Below are 18,463 nucleotides of genomic sequence, written 5' to 3' on the forward strand. Positions count from 1 at the left end.
GCATTCGTTTGTCTTAGCTTTGGCAGTTGTACATGCGGTAGGAACCACCACAGAAAAGACGAAAGGAACTTCCCAACGTTCTGGTGTTTCCTCTAAAGTGTACTTTTCCTAATGTTTTAGTGTTCGAAGCCTTGGTAAGGAGGTGAAATGTGTTCAGTAGATTGGTTTGGCCCTAGTAGAGAGGAAGTAATTTGTGTGCTAGTTGAGAAAAACAAACAAACAAACAGACAGACAGACAAACCAATCTGTGATTCCATTTTCTCTTCCTTGTACTTTCTGTCTTCTATCACTCATAGAGATACATTACTTGTCTATTGACATGTTATTACTATAAACGGGAGTTACTTGCACTTAATGCTTTTACTTGTAAGGAGACCAGAGTGCCATTAGCACCTATCAGCTCTTGTATTTCAAAGAAAGTCTTAAAATGAGTCTTAATTGTGAGAAGCGGTGTGTTCCACAAAACCGAACCCTTTCTTTTCTAGTTAATGTGCCTCCCCCTCCTCCTTCCTTCCCTCCTTCACCAGCAATCTCCCTTTCCTTTCTGCTCTCTTTCCCTGTCTGCTGCTGAGTTTTGCGCTGTAGCCCAGGCTGACTTCCTCCCGGCAGCCCTCCTGTCTCAGCCTCCCAGCACTGGAACCGCAGGTGGCTAGAGCACTACCTTGCCCAGGCTTTGCTATTTCTTAATGCAGTTTTTTTTTTTTTGTTTGTTTAATTCTTGCATTGCCTTGCACAGTTGTTTTGTCCAAGTTGTGAAGTCCCCATGCTATTGGTGGTTGCTACCACTAAGTAGTTAGTTGGCCTTGATTCTGTGTATGTCATTTCATGTAAATCCTCTGCGATAGACATCATGATAGACATCATATATTCTTTATAGACGAGATAAGGTGACAGCAGAGGCGAAGATAATTTAAATAACATCTCTAAGAGGTTTACAGTATGATTCTAGTGTACTTGAAGTAAATCACCAGCCTAATGTACTCATGTTCTGTCTGACTAAAGTAGTATCTATAGGCATCTATGAATTAGAAAGTACGTGCCCAGATTTGTAGACTAGCCTGCAATTTCTGAGATAGTCTTTTTTTTTTTAAGCTGTGTTTTGTGGCTTTGTTTTAACAACAATAAAAAGCCATTGAAATGGGATCTGAATCTTTTCTCCTGCAATTTCATTCTTATTTGATATTTGATTTTCTTGACATTTGGAAAGCAACATAATAAAAACTGCTTGTTTTGAGTAGCTGGGGTTTGTTTATTTGTTTGTTTTTTGGTTGGTTAGGGTCTTGAACTCAGTTTCATAAACTGTTAACTTTGCTTGATTCCATATATTCCTTCAGTTAAAGATCAAAGCAATAGACAGTATAATTTGAGGCAAATACTTGTGGACTAGCTTCTTAGCTTCCTTTGTGTGTCAGTCTGGAAACCTTTAAGCTTTGATGACTTGTTTTCATTTTCACCTTTATGTAAACTCTTAGTGTCTTATTCACATAGCAGAAAAGCTAAAATTGTTATTTTCGGAAGATTTTAGTAACATCACATTCTCTCTTTGGTTTGGATGTCCTACATGTTCTTATCATCTGGTTATATGTCAAGCAGTATGCTAGGGACTTATATTTAAATCTTAGCTGTTTTCATGTTCCTAATCTAGGAATTCAGGATATATATTCAGTAAATATTTACTGTGCAGTCGTCACGGATAAGCAATAATCAAGACATTTCTTACCCTACCAAAACTTGTTGACAGAATGAATTACTTTTTAAATTCAAATTTTTTGGTCTTGTTTGACTTAGATTCTGACTGCATTTTGTCTACACATTAAAAAAAATAAGTAATTTACATTTTGAAAGCAATCAGAGGCAGTGAGGAAAGTTTGGGTGACTCTTGAAGTCAGTCATTGAATGAAGTAACAAAATCAAGAAATGGTCATCAGGCTTGATGAATGAGCTCACGTTATCAAGTCATTAGCTGAGAAGTAGAGATAGACTTTAATCTTCATTTTTGTCTTATAGGTCAGCTGATTAAGTTTGTAAAATTTTTCTAGGGTAAAGAGGAAAGGAAATGGTTTCCTCAGATGTCTCTGGTGGCAAAGTGACAGAGCTGTAGCTTCCAGCAGACAGGACAACTGGATGCAGTCAGTGGAGCTTTTGGTGTGCTTAAGGGGAGTGGACTTGCCTGTTTGTTAGAGAACATCGTGACTCCTAACCAGGAGAAAGATTCTTCTCCTTAGCTCTCCCTTATTCCTATCTAGATATTAAAGCAGGAATCAGATACGTTGAAGGCAGGGTCTCAACCGTGTAGCTCAGGTAGTCTCAACATTTGAGAGAATTCTCCATCTGCCTCCTTAAATGCTAAGGTCACAGGCAAGATCCACTAGACCAAGCCGGAAGACATTATTTCTTTTTTTGGTTTTGAAGAACCAGTTTTTCATTTTTGTTCCTGTGTGTATGTCAAGGAGATCAGAAAAGGTTATAGGATTCCTTGCATCTCCTTACCCACCAAGCTGGAGATTTAGGTGGTTGCAGGCTGCATTACCTGAGTGCTGGGCACCAAACTTGGATCCTCTGGAAAGGTAACAAGGATGCTTAACTCCTGTTGAGCCATCCCTCCCTCCCAAGACATACCCTCTTAATAAACGGCCCTGTCAAGATCCATTTCATTGTTGTAGTGGTTTGGGGAACGCAGAGCTTTGAGCATGCTAGGCAGGTAGTTTACCACTGAGCCACACCCCTACTGCTCTTGCTTGAGATAAAGACTCACTTTGATAAGTGACAGTATGATTAAGGAAGGAAAATTTTAAGTTCTGTTGAGCATTAGAAATTTTAACACTTAAGATAAATCTTATGGATCATATTTTTGTTTGATTAGTCTTAATGTAGACCTTTCCCATGGTGTGGCTCCTTTTACTAGTTATGTGTATTTACTCGTTGCCATAATCCATAGTATTATGTATTCATTTTCATTTGCACCTTTGGGCCAGTTGCTGTATATTTAGAAGACCAAATAGCCTTTCTTAAATAACCTTTTCTTTTTAAATCTTAAATCTTAAATAAAATGTAGTGGTTACATGATATGGTAGTATATAATTCCATCACTGTGTTCTTGTTTGTGAGTGGTCATCATATGCTGTACATTCATCAATGTAGTTCTTGACTGACTATGTACATACTGAATTTGTACTTCTCTAGACCAATGGTTTTCAACCTGTGGGTGGCAACCCTTTTGGGGGATCAAATGACCCTTTTACAAGGATCGCATATTAAATATCCTACATATCAGATATTTACATTATGATTCATAACAGTAGCAAAATTTCAGTTGTGAAATAGTAACAAAAATTATTTTATATTTGGGGGTTCACTATAACATGAAGAGCTGTATTAAAGGGTTGTAGTATTAGGACAATTGGAAACCACTGATGTAGACTCTAAAACAGAAATGGTTTTCCTTCCTTAAAATTGTGAAGGTCAACTGTGGTTGTACTTAGCAAGTGTATACAAAACTGTCTTTTTTTTTTTTTTGGTTTTTCGAGACAGGGTTTCTCTGTATAGCCCTGACTGTCCTGGAACTCACTCTGTAGACCAGGCTGGCCTCGAACTCAGAAATCCACCTGTCTCTGCCTCCCAAGTGCTGGGATTAAAGGCGTGCGCCACCACCGCCCGGCACAAAACTGTCTTTAAGTGAATTTTGTTTAAAGATCCACTCTTATATTCAGAGATAATAGGCTTTTCAGATTACCTTCTTCAGATTTAGTTTTAAAGGACAAGTCATTAGTTGCACTAAGAGGAAACAGACAGTTCTTAACACACAAGTAATAGATAAAAGATCCACCTTGCTTATCAGATAGTCAGGGTTATAGCTCCTGTTGGCTTGATAACCACTTTGGATGGGAAGCATAGGTCTGTCTATGCTGTACTCTAAAGCCAGAGTTACATATTGAAGCCTTTTGAAGGAAGAAAGAAATCTCATGATTTCTAGAGTTTCTTTAAAATACATGTTTGAATCCCTTTGTGCCTGAAAACTGTTGTGAATATTTTTGTTTATATATTCAGATTGCCAGAGGAGCTGGGTCTGGAGCTGCATTAATCCCCTGTCTCAGGCTTTACTCTGCCAGCCTGCAGGGTACTTTTCCTGAGCTCAGTTCATCCTCGCCAGCCACGCTGCCCGACATCTTGTTTGATTTAGGCTTTCTCGATGTCTTTCTGTTGAGACAGTATACCAGGTAACTAAACATGAGCCTTTAGCTCTTACACTGATGTGCATTAAGCCTGTCTTAACAGTTTTGGTAGTGAAGCAAAACTACAAAGCGTGGATGGTGGAATTGTGGCAGCTGGTGTTGCTGCCCTTGATAAGCACTGATGCTCTGGAATCAGATGCTAGGACTTGAAACCCTTATGTACCACTAAGATAGGTCACAGCAACCAGTCTCTTGCTATTTGTTTTGCTTGTCTCCCCAGGGGTGTTGTGTGAGAATGCAGTAAGATAGTATAGTTTACATATTGACAGGTACTAAACACTCAACCTTTAGCTGTGTGTAGGATTGTAAATACTAACCCATTAAATCACCTTAGGTTTTAAATGAAAGTAAAAAGTTTCAAACTGTCATAGGGAACTCTGTAAAGCTTAAAATATGTAGATGATAGAGATTGGATATAAGTAGAGATGATGTGGACCAAGTTTTGGAAAACTGCTTGGATACCACTTGATTTTATTCAAAGTGAAGGAAAACCACCTAGTGGGACTCATTTATTTATGGCTACCAATAATGAGAAGTCCACTGATAAGAGATGAATGGCCTACACAGCCTAGTATTTGTAACCTAGCCCTCTGTGAAAGCGGTGTGCTTACTCCTCTTACAAACTCTGCAGGCTTTATTGGCCTCTAGAAGACTGTTGGGAATATTTTGATGCCCTGGGTGCCTGTTAAACTTAATTTGAGAAGTGATAGGTCACAGTTTTCCTAAGAAAGGTGCACATGTGTAGCACCTAGACCATTTAAAAATTGTCACACTGACTAATTTGACTCCACTGGGGACTGAATGTGGAAATAGCTACATAATTTAGTAAAGCTCCAACCATCCCAGTTGCTGACGGCTTGATGACAAAAAGACTTGTTAGTAGGCTGCTTCAGAATGTGTTAGTGATGGCCCTGCAGCGCACTGAGGTTCCAGTTGGAATGGAATACAGTTTCTACATCACTTGCTGAGTGTTTAGTGGCCTGAACATAAGACCACAGTTTGGTTAAACTTTCTTTTTGTATCTGATACACATTTGGAAATACCTTTCTGTGTACCTCTGCTATGCTGGCAGTGATGAGATAAAGCATGGAAGTAGATTGTATGCCTTCTTTACTTAGAATTAGTGGGAGGGAAGGGACTGAGAACATTTTAAGGCAGTTGATTTTAGAAAAGGGGCAGGTGTGGACTGAGGAACAGTGGTTTATGCAGAAAAATGTTTTCTATAGTTACATAATAAACATGTAAAAATACTGGGAATCCTGTGTGTGTATGTGTGTGTGTGTGTGGTTTTAGGTGTGTTCACCCATATTTCATGTAGATACTAGAGACTGACTTCTAATGGTCTTCCTCAATCATTTTTCTCTACCTTATTCTTTTGAGACAGTCTGTCACTCAACCTAGAGCTCAACCAGTGAGCCCACAAGATCTGCCTGTCTCTACCCACGTGCTGGGGTACCAGATGTGTGCCTCTGTACCCTTTACATGGGTGCTGGAGATGTAAATGTAGATCCTTACTCTTGTACAGCAAGAGCTTAACGTGCTGATCCCACTGCCACCACCTGGATTTAACCTGAACTGGATCTAACCTGTCTTGAAGTGATTCCAGTGTTAGGAATTTGTCTTTTGAGACAGGCTCTGCTTTGTATCCCAGACTGACTTCAAACTTAAATTCAATACTTCTGTCTTAGCTTTATGAGTGCTGAGATTATAGGTAGGTATATGCCTTCACACCCAGCTATTCCTATGTTAAATTAAAAAAAAAAAGCACAAAAATTTATACTAATCAGATTGAAGCTGTCATCCTTTGAATAGTTCAGTCATATTCCTTTCAGACATCTTGTGGAGAATATTAATTATAGCCATATTTAGAGTGAATTGCTTGTGTAGAAAACTAGGTTAATGCCGACTGACTTTATTTTTTTGTTCTCTAAAATATATAGGCATTTCAGTCGAACAATGGAAGAGCTTGTTCACGATCTTGTCTCTGCACTGGAAGAGAGCTCTGAGCAAGCCCGAGGTGGATTTGCTGAAACGGCAGATCATTCTCGAAATCTGTCTTGCCCCCTGAAACGCCAGGCCCGGAAGAGGAGAGGGAGAAAGCGGAGGTCCTATAATGTTCACCACCCGTGGGAGACTACTGGCCACTGCTTAAGTGAAGGCTCCGATTCTAGTTTGGAAGAGCCAAGTAAGGACTATAGAGAGAGGCATGGCAGTACTAAAAAGGAGCGCAGTGACTCCGATGACCAAATATTAGTGGCGAAGCGGAGGCCGTCCTCAAACTTAAACAACAGTGTTCGAGGTAAGAGACTCCTGTGGCACGAGTCCGATTTTGCAGTGGACAACCTTGGGAACAGAACGCTCCGCCGGAGGAGGAAGGTGAAGCGCATGGCAGTGGACCTCCCGCAGGACATTTCCACCAAAAGGACAATGACGCAGCTGCCTGAGGGCTGTAGAGATCAGGACATGGACAGTGACAGAGCGAGCCAGTATCCAGAGTTTACCCGGAGTAAAGTTAAGAAAAGGAAGTTGAAAGTGAGTAGACCTGGACCAAAAACCCCGGAGGAAGGAGTGGTTTTGGAAAGTGAGGAAATAAGCCAGACCGACAAGGACAAAATGGAGTATGAGGAACAGAAAGCCTCGGACGAGCTCAGGAGTGAAAGGTGACTTCTCCCCTCCTCCCACAAGCCCAGTTGTCTGCGGCCCGGGGTGCGGTGTGTTCTCTGGTTTCATTTTGTTTTTAGATAATTATAAGTTGCCACAATGATAGTGATATTACTTTGTAACCAGGCCTGTGTGTCTTTATTCTCTATAGCATTTTCACAGAAAGCAGAGTTGCTCATTTGATTTATGTAGTGTTGGCTGTGTTACAATTGTCTTGATTTCCAGCTACAAAGTGAGAAAGGGGCTCTCCTATGGGAAAGGGCGAGCTTTTGAATAACAGTGCTTTAGAGTAGCTCACTGTGTGGTTAGGGACCTGTGGCCTTTGGAACACTTAGGGCCCATATTCATTATTCTGTTGCCTGATGTTCAGAGTTCATACCCTGTGACACGTGGGGCTTGGTGTGTTGATCTACAGCTTGCTAGGGGATTCTGATTCCTTAGGAAATGTAAAGACCAGATTTATGGTATGGGACCAGCCGATCTTAGCCCATAGAAAAATGGAGATTGTAGCCTTTAATCTAATTGCTACATGCTTGTTGCATGTCAGACGGAGTGAGCCTTTGCCGTTTACCCAGCTGTACTGCTTGTCAGAGCAGCCAGGGTGTTCATGTGTTCAGCACATGCCCTTGCATTTCTTAGAGCCAGAGGAAAAACACTTCTGGGAAAGTGCCTTTTAATTTAAATTAAATTTGATTTAATTTAACTTGGCCTCATTTTAACCTTGGTAGTTGCAGACTTTGGATATTTGTGTGGGTTTGTGTGACTTCGGTTATGATAAGAACCCAGGTCGAGTTAACAGAATGATAGTTTTATTAGACAGTTTACTGTTTACATAGTTTTTCCTTAAAAAGTCAAACAAAAAGTTTGTGTCTTTCTAAAAAGCTGCTTTTGTACCGGAACAGGGTTGGTCGTATTCCAGTACTGAGTCCTTGTCACTGAGGACCTGTCAGCCAAAAGCAGTCAGTGCTCTTGCTCACTGCTGGGGGTGTGGCAGTGGAGGAGTCAGGGAGTTCTGGGTTTGTCACAGGTCACCTGCTTTGCTGGCTGATTTTGAAAGCCCCTCCCTCTTGTTTTCTGTGCCTTCTTTTTAGTGATCTACTTCTTAATCTTTCCATCCCCACCCTGGAACTACGATGAGGCAAATTCTTCTCTTTATTTCTCCTCATTTTTTTCAACAGAAGAAATCACTATCAGGGATATTAAGTTCCCAGTTGCTCACATCTCAGGCACATAGTTTAAATGCAATATTCTAAATCAAATAATTTAAACTATGTTTCCCTGAATTTTAAACTTTTCTTTATACCAGTTTTCTGCTGCCACTTAAGGGCTCAGTGCAATTTCTTTTGTAGAAGGATTCCTACCTGGTTAAAGTGTTTTCTATTCCTACAGCTTTCTGTTTTAAGAAGGTTTATATTTTCTTGGGTTTGATTTATAGTTAAGAGAATTGTTTTTGTGTGTGTGTATGACAAACATTTGATTAACTACTACACTGTGCACGGATGACTTCAAGACTAATAACACAGACACTCTCACATGCACCTAGGCCGCATTAGGCATACAAGCTAATGCTGAGAATGGGATGTTCTATGTGAGTGACGGCTTCGCACAGGAGCTGTGTTTCAAAGTGAGAGCTAAGACTTGTTCAGACAAAGGAGGACTGGAGAGTCAGTGAGGAAGTGGCACGAGTGTCAGATTGTGTAGGATGAAGTGTTTGCACCATGCTGCAAGGATGTGAAGAGGATCTGAGGCTACAGCAGCAGTGCTTCTTTAAGGCTTGTGTGCTGTGGTGTTCAGATTTCATCATAGAGGAAATGGGAATTTTTGGCAGTGAAGAAACAGCATAGCATAATCTTGGCAGTAGTGTCCTGTTGACCTTTGATTGACCTCAGTCCATACAGTAGAGGGTGGAGTGTGTGCTGGTACGGAAGAAAAGTGCTTGCAGGTGTCTAAAGTTGTATTTGGAAGGCTGGTGCTCTCAGATGATGCCTGGATTTTATTCATAGAAAAGACAAAAATGGACCAAATAGAATAGGGATTAATATTAATGTGTATACATTTCTCATGGAATATATTCTTACATGAACAATATTTATAAAAATCATTTCCAAAATGGAGAAGAGATACTGCATCCTTACAGATGAATTGTCATGTCCTGTAGCTGGAAGTGAAAAGCCCTTCTTGTTAAGCTCTTCTTGTTTACTGAGCATAGCAACAGGGAAGTATTGTAGCAACTGGCACGGTATCAGTAACACAGTAGAATTATTTTATGTGTCCATAAAAAAGACCCAGTAGAGAGCAAGGATCACTAAAGACTGGTCCTCCAGAATCTAAAGTTCCACACATCTTGAGGAACGTCATGTTGTGGACAGAGGTGAGCATGCTTTTTGGAGGGAGAGCATGAACAAGAGAGCCAGACGTAAGAATAGAAAGAATTTATAAGGAAGCCAGCCCATAAAACCTTGAACTTAAATTGAATTCTGCAAGTATAAACTAATAATTTTTATTTCTTACCCTGAAAGCTATCTTAGGTGGTATATGTATAGATGAATGTTTTATGAGCTTTTTAAAAGTAATTTGAAGTTTACAGAAACATTACAAAGGCAGTTTGCAGAGCCCCTGCCTTTCACATTCTCATCCTGGAGCCCGTTCCCTCTCACTGCCGATACTCTGTGTTACTGTGGGACCTCCACTACAGTTTATGAGTACAGTGTGCTTTATTAGAATTACTCTTGATTACTCTTTATTAGAATTATTTCAAATGGCTTTCTTCTGTTTCTGGGTATTGTGCTTAACCCGTAGTCAACCAGTTACACTGTGAAAAGGTGGACCTGGGTGTATATAGACTAGATTAGAGAACCCAGAAGACTTTGGCAGAAGAAGCAGTGAATTGACTCACCGTTTGCAGGCTGTAAAATACTTGCTGTCTGTGGTCAGGCTTAACCTGGCTTGTATTTAGTAAGCATTGGTCTAATTGGAAAATATGGCTGATCTGATTCTGGAGTGCTACACTAGACTTCTGGGAGGCCATTGTATGTAGAGTCAGTCTTTGGAGAATCTGAGGGATTCTGAATTGTAAGTACATTTTATCTTGGGGGTTTCAGAAGAGGTATTGTGCCTGAGGTGTGTTGAGGACAGGGTTAAAAGGAAAACAGGAAAAGCAGAAATAGCAGTTTGGACCTTGTCTGCTTAGAGGAGGGTCAAACTCATGAGGTGTTTATCTCTTTCATGCAAGGCTATCTGTGTTTGTAAATGGGATGGCAGGGCTTCAGTACCTTAGGACTATTGTTACATAGGAAACTTCAAGAGTCAATTAGAAGAAAGTTTAAAAAGTGAGTCTTTTGACAAACTCTTATATCTTATATTTTTGAAAAGCACATATAAACTTATAGTTCATATGCAAAAACTATGTGGATTTGGGTTTTAGCAGTGACTTTCATCATAAATATTTTAAAACAGGCTAATGTGCCTGATTTTAATAAGCTAGACTACATTGTTTTCTGTCTTTTAGTTTGGGCTGGAGAGTCAAGGCACTTGCACCAAGCCTAACACTCTGTTTGGTTTTCAGAACTCACACGGAGGAAGGAGTGAACTGATTCCCATAAGTTGTCTCCCCTGGACATAATCTTCATATCTTGGTGTACGCATACTCTCACAAATACATACTTATTAAAATATTTATTTTTATTTTATGTACATTGGTATTTTGACTGCACATATGTCTGTGTGAGAGTGTTGGATCTCCTGGAACTGGAGTTAACAGACAGTTGTAAATTATCATATGGTTGCTGGGAATTGAACTCAGGTCCTCTGGAAGAAGAGCCAGTACTCTTAACCACTGAGGCATCTTTCCAGCCCCCAAATAAATATTTTAAAAGATCACCAGTGACATTTGTTGATTGGTTAAAATCACTAGTAAAGAGTAAGCAAGTATGTAAGAGCTTTAGAGTAACAGTTTTCTTAGAGGCCAAGCTTCTCATGACTTGTTCTTATTGTTTTTATATTCTCACATACCTGGCCTATCGTATATGTAATTATTGTTTCCACTAGAACCACAGTCCACAGTGATGGTGTGTTCTTTTTGGAGTATATGTTATTTATCCTAATTTCCATATTAAATTTTCCTGCATAAGCTAGAACCCTTCTTAATTTTGGCTAAAACTCACTTTGTGGCTTGACTTTGCACTATGGCATGGCCGCCAGCATGAACTCTTCTCTCCTTGGGAGGCAGTGAGGTCAGTGTGAAAGTTTCAGAGCAGCTTCTGTGGACTCTGTACAGATGTGGTTAGGGGCGTCATCTCACGTAGGCCCTGCAGTTCTGTGCTGATGGAAGTCTCGGCCTGCCTCTGAGGCTCAAGCTATATTACACAGCACAGCAGACAGGAATTGTGAGCCTTTGGTGATAGCAGGCAGTAGAGTATGTCCCCGTGTCAGCATTCCGCAGTCACATCTGTGTATAGTCCAGGTCTCATTGGACTCCTGGGCTTTTATGTGCCAAAAATAATGCATTCTATAGTTAATGGAACTGGGATACTTGAAGTTTGATTTGACAAAAAAAGGAAAGAAAACATCTTATTTTCTTCCAGATCTTTGTCAGGCTCAGGTCCATCTCTGAGCTGGGGTGTCCGAAAGCTGGAGGACTGGGGAATCAATTGTTGTTTTGATCTGCTTCATTTGTCTTCCTTTCCTGATTGTAGTGACTCCAGCAGTCTCAGCAGCACTGACGCCGGCTTGTTCACCAATGATGAGGGAAGACAAGGTACCAAAACACTGTTCCCCTTTAGAAAAGTCCATTTTAAAGCTGTGCATCTTACTGGCTATTGTCTAAGCTGCCAATAGTAAGCCCTAGGCATTACAAATGCTACCTAGCAACTGCTGTTTAGTATCATAGCTAGTTTCTGTACTCTACAGAAGATTTCTTGGCTTCCAAACAAAGTTACAAATTATATTTAAAAAGTAGCACTTGCCACTAAGCTTTGCATACTTCAGTCTTTGCAATTTGGTCCCTTTAGCAAGACTGACAGACACTATCCTTATCCTCCTTTTCATTCCAAATGTTTGTAAAACTGTGGAAGCATTCAAATGGATTTTAATGGTTTGTCATTTTATTCAGTTGTCACACTTATACTGTCTGACTTATATGTAATTAAATGTCTTTTATTAATTCACTATTATAAACTATTATAAGTGAACTATCTTATATTTGAGGTCTTTTCTATCCTGCAAAAATCCAGAATTTTCTTAGACCTCAGCACCTTTGAGTGAGGAATCATGCTTACCTGAGATAATTTCTCATACTCACATCAGCTGGCTTCTCGCTCATAAATTGCACAGATCATAAAAGCTGAGCTAGCCATAGATGTTAGCCATATGTGGACTTAGCACAGAGGTATCTTTTTTCTTAAAAATGCAATATTTAGTCCAGGAATGATAGTCTACACCCTTAATCCTAGTACTTAGAGGCAGAAGCAGACAGATGATATATCTGTGTGTTCCAAACCAGCAAGGGCTACTTAGTGAGACCCTGTCTCAAAAAACAAAGTAATCAAACAACAACAAGAAGAATGCGTTTGCAGAAAGTAGGTTTACAGAAAGAAACAGAATATTTATTGTCCTAAATTATAATGGGAAAAGAAAAGCACAATAATCTTGCCCATGTTTTCTCCCAGACGTCCTTGGTAAGGAAAGTACTAGATGGCCACCTTCTTTACTCATGTACACTTTACCAGAAACATGTCAGTACAGCTACCTTGGTGATAGAGTTGAGTTTTGTTAAAATACAGATCTTACTTAGCTTATAGATGTTGATATGATCAAATAAAATGATAAACTTTAATAAAAAGGAACTTGTTGGCAAGCCTGGTACTCTCTAGAAGGCAGTGACTTAGGAAGCAATAGCAGCAGTTACTGTGAGTTCTCTGCAGCTCGTGTTGCTGAGGGCTTTCCTGTTACTTAATTTACCTTGTTCTCCCTGCACTTCATTCAGAACTATGTGAGTTCCCAGTTTTTATTTAATTATTTAAATGGGGAAACTAATACAGCTGATGTGTCTTTCTCCATGTTATAGGACAATGGCTCTTTAATTCACCCATCACCATTCCTTGCCCAAGCTTTTAATTACTATTTAATTTTTTATTTTGTAACAATATCATTGCATACCATATAAAAGTGAAGTCAAATAACTTCATTTTTTTAGAATAGTTTTTTGTTTTTCTTTTTGAGACAGGTTCTATGTTTATATAACACAAGCTGCCCTTATGTTCTTCAACTGTGCCTTAGCCTTCCAAGTAAAGTAGTGGGATTAGGCTTGTGTCAGTACCTGGCATAATGTTGTATTAATGGCAATTCAGATATAAGATAGTCAGTCTCAAGTGAGTCCCTGCTTGCATTTATTAGACCTGCTCTGTGACACTTTAATTTACCTCTCCTATTACGTTTTGTAAATTGTGATTTTTTGTTTAACAAAACATTTTATTCCCTAATTTAAACAGTTTTGTGATTCTCATTTTACAGTTGCTTTTAACTCTGTTTATTTGAACTAAATCTGTTTCTCATACATCATCCTCAGCTAAACTTTAGACATTTTTGCATTGCTTTTGTTTCATGATTGCAGTTTCCATTTAATAGTAAGAGATTTCAAAATCTGAAGTCCCTTAAAAGGGAAAGTGACCGTTCACATATGGAACCTCTTCCAAACAAACTATCAGGACTCACGACCCCTTGGGATCTTAGGCACAGTTAGTGACACACTTTCAAATCTTACTTGTTTCTTATTTTTGTAAGCCGTCTACATTCTATACTTTAATCATTTTTATATGTCTGTCTCTTTATAGCTCTTAATAATTCCTTAAGAGAAAGATAAAATGATGCTACTCCCTGAGCTTAAGTGGATTTAATGATCATTTTTAACAGCCTGCTTACACCTAGGTTCCCCTTGTCAACATCAGTGAATAATTGCTCCTGAAATACTGTTGCAATGATGGAACTGACTCTGGGGCGGGTGTTTGTCTCTGCCCAGGTGATGACGAGCAGAGTGACTGGTTCTATGAGAAGGAGTCGGGAGGAGCCTGCGGGATTGCTGGAGTTGTGCCCTGGTGGGAAAAGGAAAACCCGGCAGAGCTGGACACCAACCTACCCGACCCTGTGTTTGAGAGTATCTTAAGTGGCTCCTTCCCTCTCATGTCACATCCTGGCAGAAGAGGTCAGTAGTACTCCCTGAGTGCTGGCTCCCATTAGCTCCTGGCTCCTGGATAGACTGACGTAAAGGCTAGACCAAAGTAGAAACAGTGGAAAACTGTAGAGAAGCTTGCTGGACCCGAGTACTACAGTCCCCATTTTGACATCACTGAAAATGTTGCCTCTCACAGCACTCATCAGGATGGTTTAATGGTTTTAACCAGGAGTGTGGATTGGAGAGAGAGTTCTAGTGTGAGTGTAGCTAGTTAAGTCAGAGCTTTAGAGCCCTGCTGGGAATTACCTCAGTTCTTTTATGTATGAATTTCACATTTTTCCCAATAATCTTCTTGGTGTTCACAACTATCAGCAAATTAGTTTTAATTCTCTGTTGACAGGATCTTCTGTGCCCCAGTGATCACAGTATCTTCTAAATTGACTGTTTGATTTCCCAGGTTTCCAAGCTAGACTCAGTTGCCTTCATGGAATGCCTTCAAAGAATATTAAAAAATCTGGAGGGGCTCCACCTTCAATGGTAGGCATGCTTTTTTATTGAATTGTCATGTTTGGAAATGTTTCAATTCCTGTGGAATAAAAAGTCACATCCTCATTTTTCTTTTATATTCTAATGCTATACTTAAAAGTAATCCATTTTTTTGTAGGCTACAAACTGGACCAGTGCGATTCCCCTGTAAGCCAAATCTTCTAATGCTAATAAGTTAGTTACGTTTTGAACACCTGGGGAATGGCATCCGAGGGGACCTGGCTCCTGTCCTCTTCCCTGGAGGAATACACTGACGTGGGAGCCTCTTTGATGCAGACCTGGGGCTGGTTTTGCGGCAGGATTGGTGTTCTTTCTTTTAGCCAGAAGTGAATCTGACTGGGGAGTCTGCCCTGGGATATAGGTTGGCCCGGGGTAGATAGAAACTACAAACTACTGGATATGTTATATATTTTTCTCTCTTATGCTTTTTAACATATTGCTTGCTTTGCCAAATGCTAGCTAAAGACAGAAAATTGAAAACTATATTTGACCTATTATTCCTTAATATTTCTATAACTGGTTAAGATTCAGTTTTAATATCTGACTGTTGTAAATAAGAAATGATGCATTGCCATTCATGGTTCATCTTAACAGAAGTCTCCTCTCCCAGTGTGATTTAAACCAGCGGTGTTTTACTCAGGGTACTTGAGTAAGGTGATGTAAGTAATGGGTGAGGTTGATAAGCTTTGCTCAAGGTTATGTTTAATTCAGTTCATTTTATACTTGGATAATTGTTCTGTATTAATCCTTTTGCTATAGTTTTACCGTACTGGAAAAGTCCCCCTTCCTCTCACGCATCCCAGCGGACAAACTGGTCAGCATAGGGTGTCATCTGCTCTTACATTTTCAGTGGAGTGTGTCTGATCCTTGAACTAGTCACAGCTGCCTCACTGGCTTGGCACTTGATGGGCTCACTGATCCGTGTGGTTTAGCAATACGGTATGACCGAGTCTCACCATCATGTCTGACATGAGATGCTTGTTCCTCCTTAGGATGGCAGCCCATGTGTGCCATTGAATTTTCAAAAGACTTGCATAGCTCATTTTCACCAATCAGGAGGGAAATCAAACATTTTCATTGGTGGTATAATTCTTACATTTTACTAGTTCAAGCCATTTGAGTTTTTTAAAGTGGTTATTTTAAAGTGATAACTATTTTTCTAAAATTTCTATAATTGATAGTCTTTGTGGTTTAATGTTTTCATACTGTATGGTTTGATTGTCAGCTCAGCATTTAATAGCTAAATTTAATATGATGGGAAAGAAAACTTAAAGTTGACAATGCTTTTACCTCCGATTATTATGTTCTCACAGATTTAAATTAAGTAGGAATGTATGACAGTGTCTCTGGGGAGACTAAAGGTAACACGCTGCGAGTTGAGCCTCCTGACTTTCCCATGTTGAAAGGTGCAGAGATGGGCTTAGTAATTATAGTAGGGATTTTTATAGTGTGTTTCAGAGCAAAAAATTGTGTTTTTTTATCTGAATTCTAGAAATGCTTTTGTTTTGTATGGTCACTATCCTTTAGATCTGAATAAGTCACCATAACACCCCAGCCTATGAACTTTGCCTCACCAATCATGAATCTAGATGAGTGCTGTCTAATTCTTGGCTTAGTTTTACCTATTTTTATTTTTGGTCCACTGCTTGCTTGAGCATAGCTGGGATTTGTAGCCCATTTTCTAGGCTTATTGCAGCCTCACTGTGGTATTTTATAGAAGCTATTACACTGATAGGTTAGCTTCATGGTATTGATGATACATGGCTTCACCACACCGCAAGCTGCCTTCCCTGTCTAAATTGTAAAGAGGTGATTAGGCCTCACTCCATGGAGATATTCTGTCTGCATTTTACATGGAATGAGTGTATTAGGCCATGACGTGTTCTCCTGGTCAGACTTTCACTGCAAACAGAGGACTACTGAAGGCTTCCTTTCTTGTAACCCCAAATTGTCCTTCTTTAGAGTTTTACATGTGCTGTAATTTTTTTCCCCAATAAAATCTCTGACTTGGGTAATAAAAGTAAGATTTTCAGTTTGTGCTGATATTTTTCAATCCTCTATATGTTTTTGCTCATCGTATACATAGTTTACTACCTTAAAAACTTTAACCTGCTAAGGCAGTCATCATTAAGGGGTATCTGTTATTTAAGAAGTTAAATTCATTTAGCGTAGATTCATACTGGGAAAGCCAAAGTGTATTTGAGAGATTCATTTCATGGGCAGATTTCAACACATGTAGCTCCAACCTGTTAATGAGGATGGCAACAGAGGGTCTTAGTGGGAAGCGATGGTGGAGGGTCTGTGAAAGAAATGAGGGGAGCCTAACTGAGTTATGGCAGCTCTCAGCTGACTGTATTCACACAGGCTAGTATAGCACTGAAGACTTTGTACCCACACAGGGAACAGGGAACCATTACTCTTAACATCACAGTCAGGTTTAGTTTCTGGGGTCCCCATCTCTCATCAGCTGCTGATGCATAATACAGTATGTATATTTATGTTTAAAGGTTATGTATTGTTATGTATTATTGATTGTGGAACTTGTGGATAATAGTTCCAAAAAGGCCGAACAAAGAATCTCCACCAAGGATTTTGTCCATAAGGCTCACTATGACCTTCTCATGCTTGGTAACAATGACAGACTCCACTTTCCATCTGAGTTTGGGGCCTGAATTTGAAAGCAGAAAATTCGTTAGATAAAGCAGAGAAATGTCAATAACCCAGTCCTCAGTAGGTCACGCAAAGGACACTTGTTTACAGTGTCAGAGCTGCAGTGAGGAGGCAGTCTGTGTTCTTCTCAGCTGCGGGTATTCACTTTGTGTGGCAGTTCAGAGCTTTCACTGCTGTACACACTCCAGAAGATCTGCACAAGTCGGAGTAGTGCCTTTCAAGTTGCAAGTACATTTTAACCAGTGGATAAATTTTCAGATTCAGAATCTGCAAGGAGGAACAAAAATTGAATAGTTTTTGAGAAAACAGTGGAATTGAACAACAATGGCTCTCAACCTGTGGGTCGTGACCCCCACAGGGGTTGGATATCAGATATCCTGCATATCAGATATTTACATTATGATTCATAGAAATAGAAAAATTAGTTATGAATTAGCAACAAAATAATTTCATGGTTGGGGCCACTACACCATGAGGAACCGTATTAAAGTACTGCCGCATTAGGAGATCGAGAACCGATGTTGTAGAGTGTCACAGATGGGGAACTCATGGCCTTGTGAATTCACTCTGGCTCTTAGTATTACTTGAACATACATTGTAAACCTCCGTTTCTTGTTTGGTTAAATACAGACTATCTATTTTATAGAAGTGCTGCAGGCTTAAATGAGGTAAAGTACACTATAATAGGCTTAGGTCCATCTTTGGCACATGGAATATAGTAATAAGTTGTAATTGCTGGTGTTATTGCAGATAATAAACATCACTGGTAATGCAACTTACACTTTTATTATAAATCCAGGTGTAGAATTTGACCTTCAACTTTCAATTCATATTTTATATATAGTATGACATTACCTTAATAGAGTGCTTTATTTTATAGACCTTTAGGTTCCTTTTGTATCTTATTTATGTTTGATCTCACTTCTGTTTTTAATGTACTCTGAAGAATTGTTCTGAATGAACTTTTGGTTAACAAGTACTTAAGTCTCAAAACTGAACTGCAGACTATAAAGCCTGTCTCTTCACTGCAGGCTATAAAGCCTGTCTCTTCACTGCAAACTATAAAGCCCGTCTCTTCACTGCAAACTATAAAGCCCGTCTCTTCACTGCAAACTATAAAGCCTGTCTCTTCACTGCAAACTATAAAGCCTGTCTCTTCACTGCAAACTATAAAGCCTGTCTCTTC

At 39.6% G+C, this 18,463-nt stretch overlaps 1 protein-coding gene across 7 annotated transcripts in view; it reads left to right on the forward strand.

Annotated features, from left to right (window-relative positions):
- The window catches only part of Gpatch2 (G-patch domain containing 2), a 135,368-nt gene that overhangs the window by 1,047 nt on the left and 115,858 nt on the right, over nucleotides 1-18,463 (forward strand). For 5 of the 7 annotated variants that reach the window (XR_003710091.1, XM_028757832.1, XM_028757848.1 and 2 more), the window contains exons 2-5: nucleotides 6,173-6,892; nucleotides 11,588-11,649; nucleotides 13,909-14,091; nucleotides 14,519-14,598. Coding sequence is in view for 6 of the 7 variants with exons in the window: in XM_028757832.1 (XP_028613665.1) it covers nucleotides 6,173-6,892; nucleotides 11,588-11,649; nucleotides 13,909-14,091; nucleotides 14,519-14,598 (1,045 nt within the window). In the remaining variant the exon portion in view is untranslated. Of the gene's footprint in view, nucleotides 1-4,196; nucleotides 4,218-6,172; nucleotides 6,893-11,587; nucleotides 11,650-13,908; nucleotides 14,092-14,518; nucleotides 14,599-14,725; nucleotides 15,124-18,463 lie in introns of those variants that run through there. The other 2 variants (XM_028757880.1, XM_028757841.1) reach the window with 2 other exon arrangements.

The sequence above is a fragment of the Grammomys surdaster genome, unplaced genomic scaffold (assembly GCF_004785775.1).
Source record: "Grammomys surdaster isolate TR1022 unplaced genomic scaffold, NIH_TR_1.0 130, whole genome shotgun sequence".
Lineage (NCBI taxonomy): Eukaryota > Metazoa > Chordata > Mammalia > Rodentia > Muridae > Grammomys > Grammomys surdaster.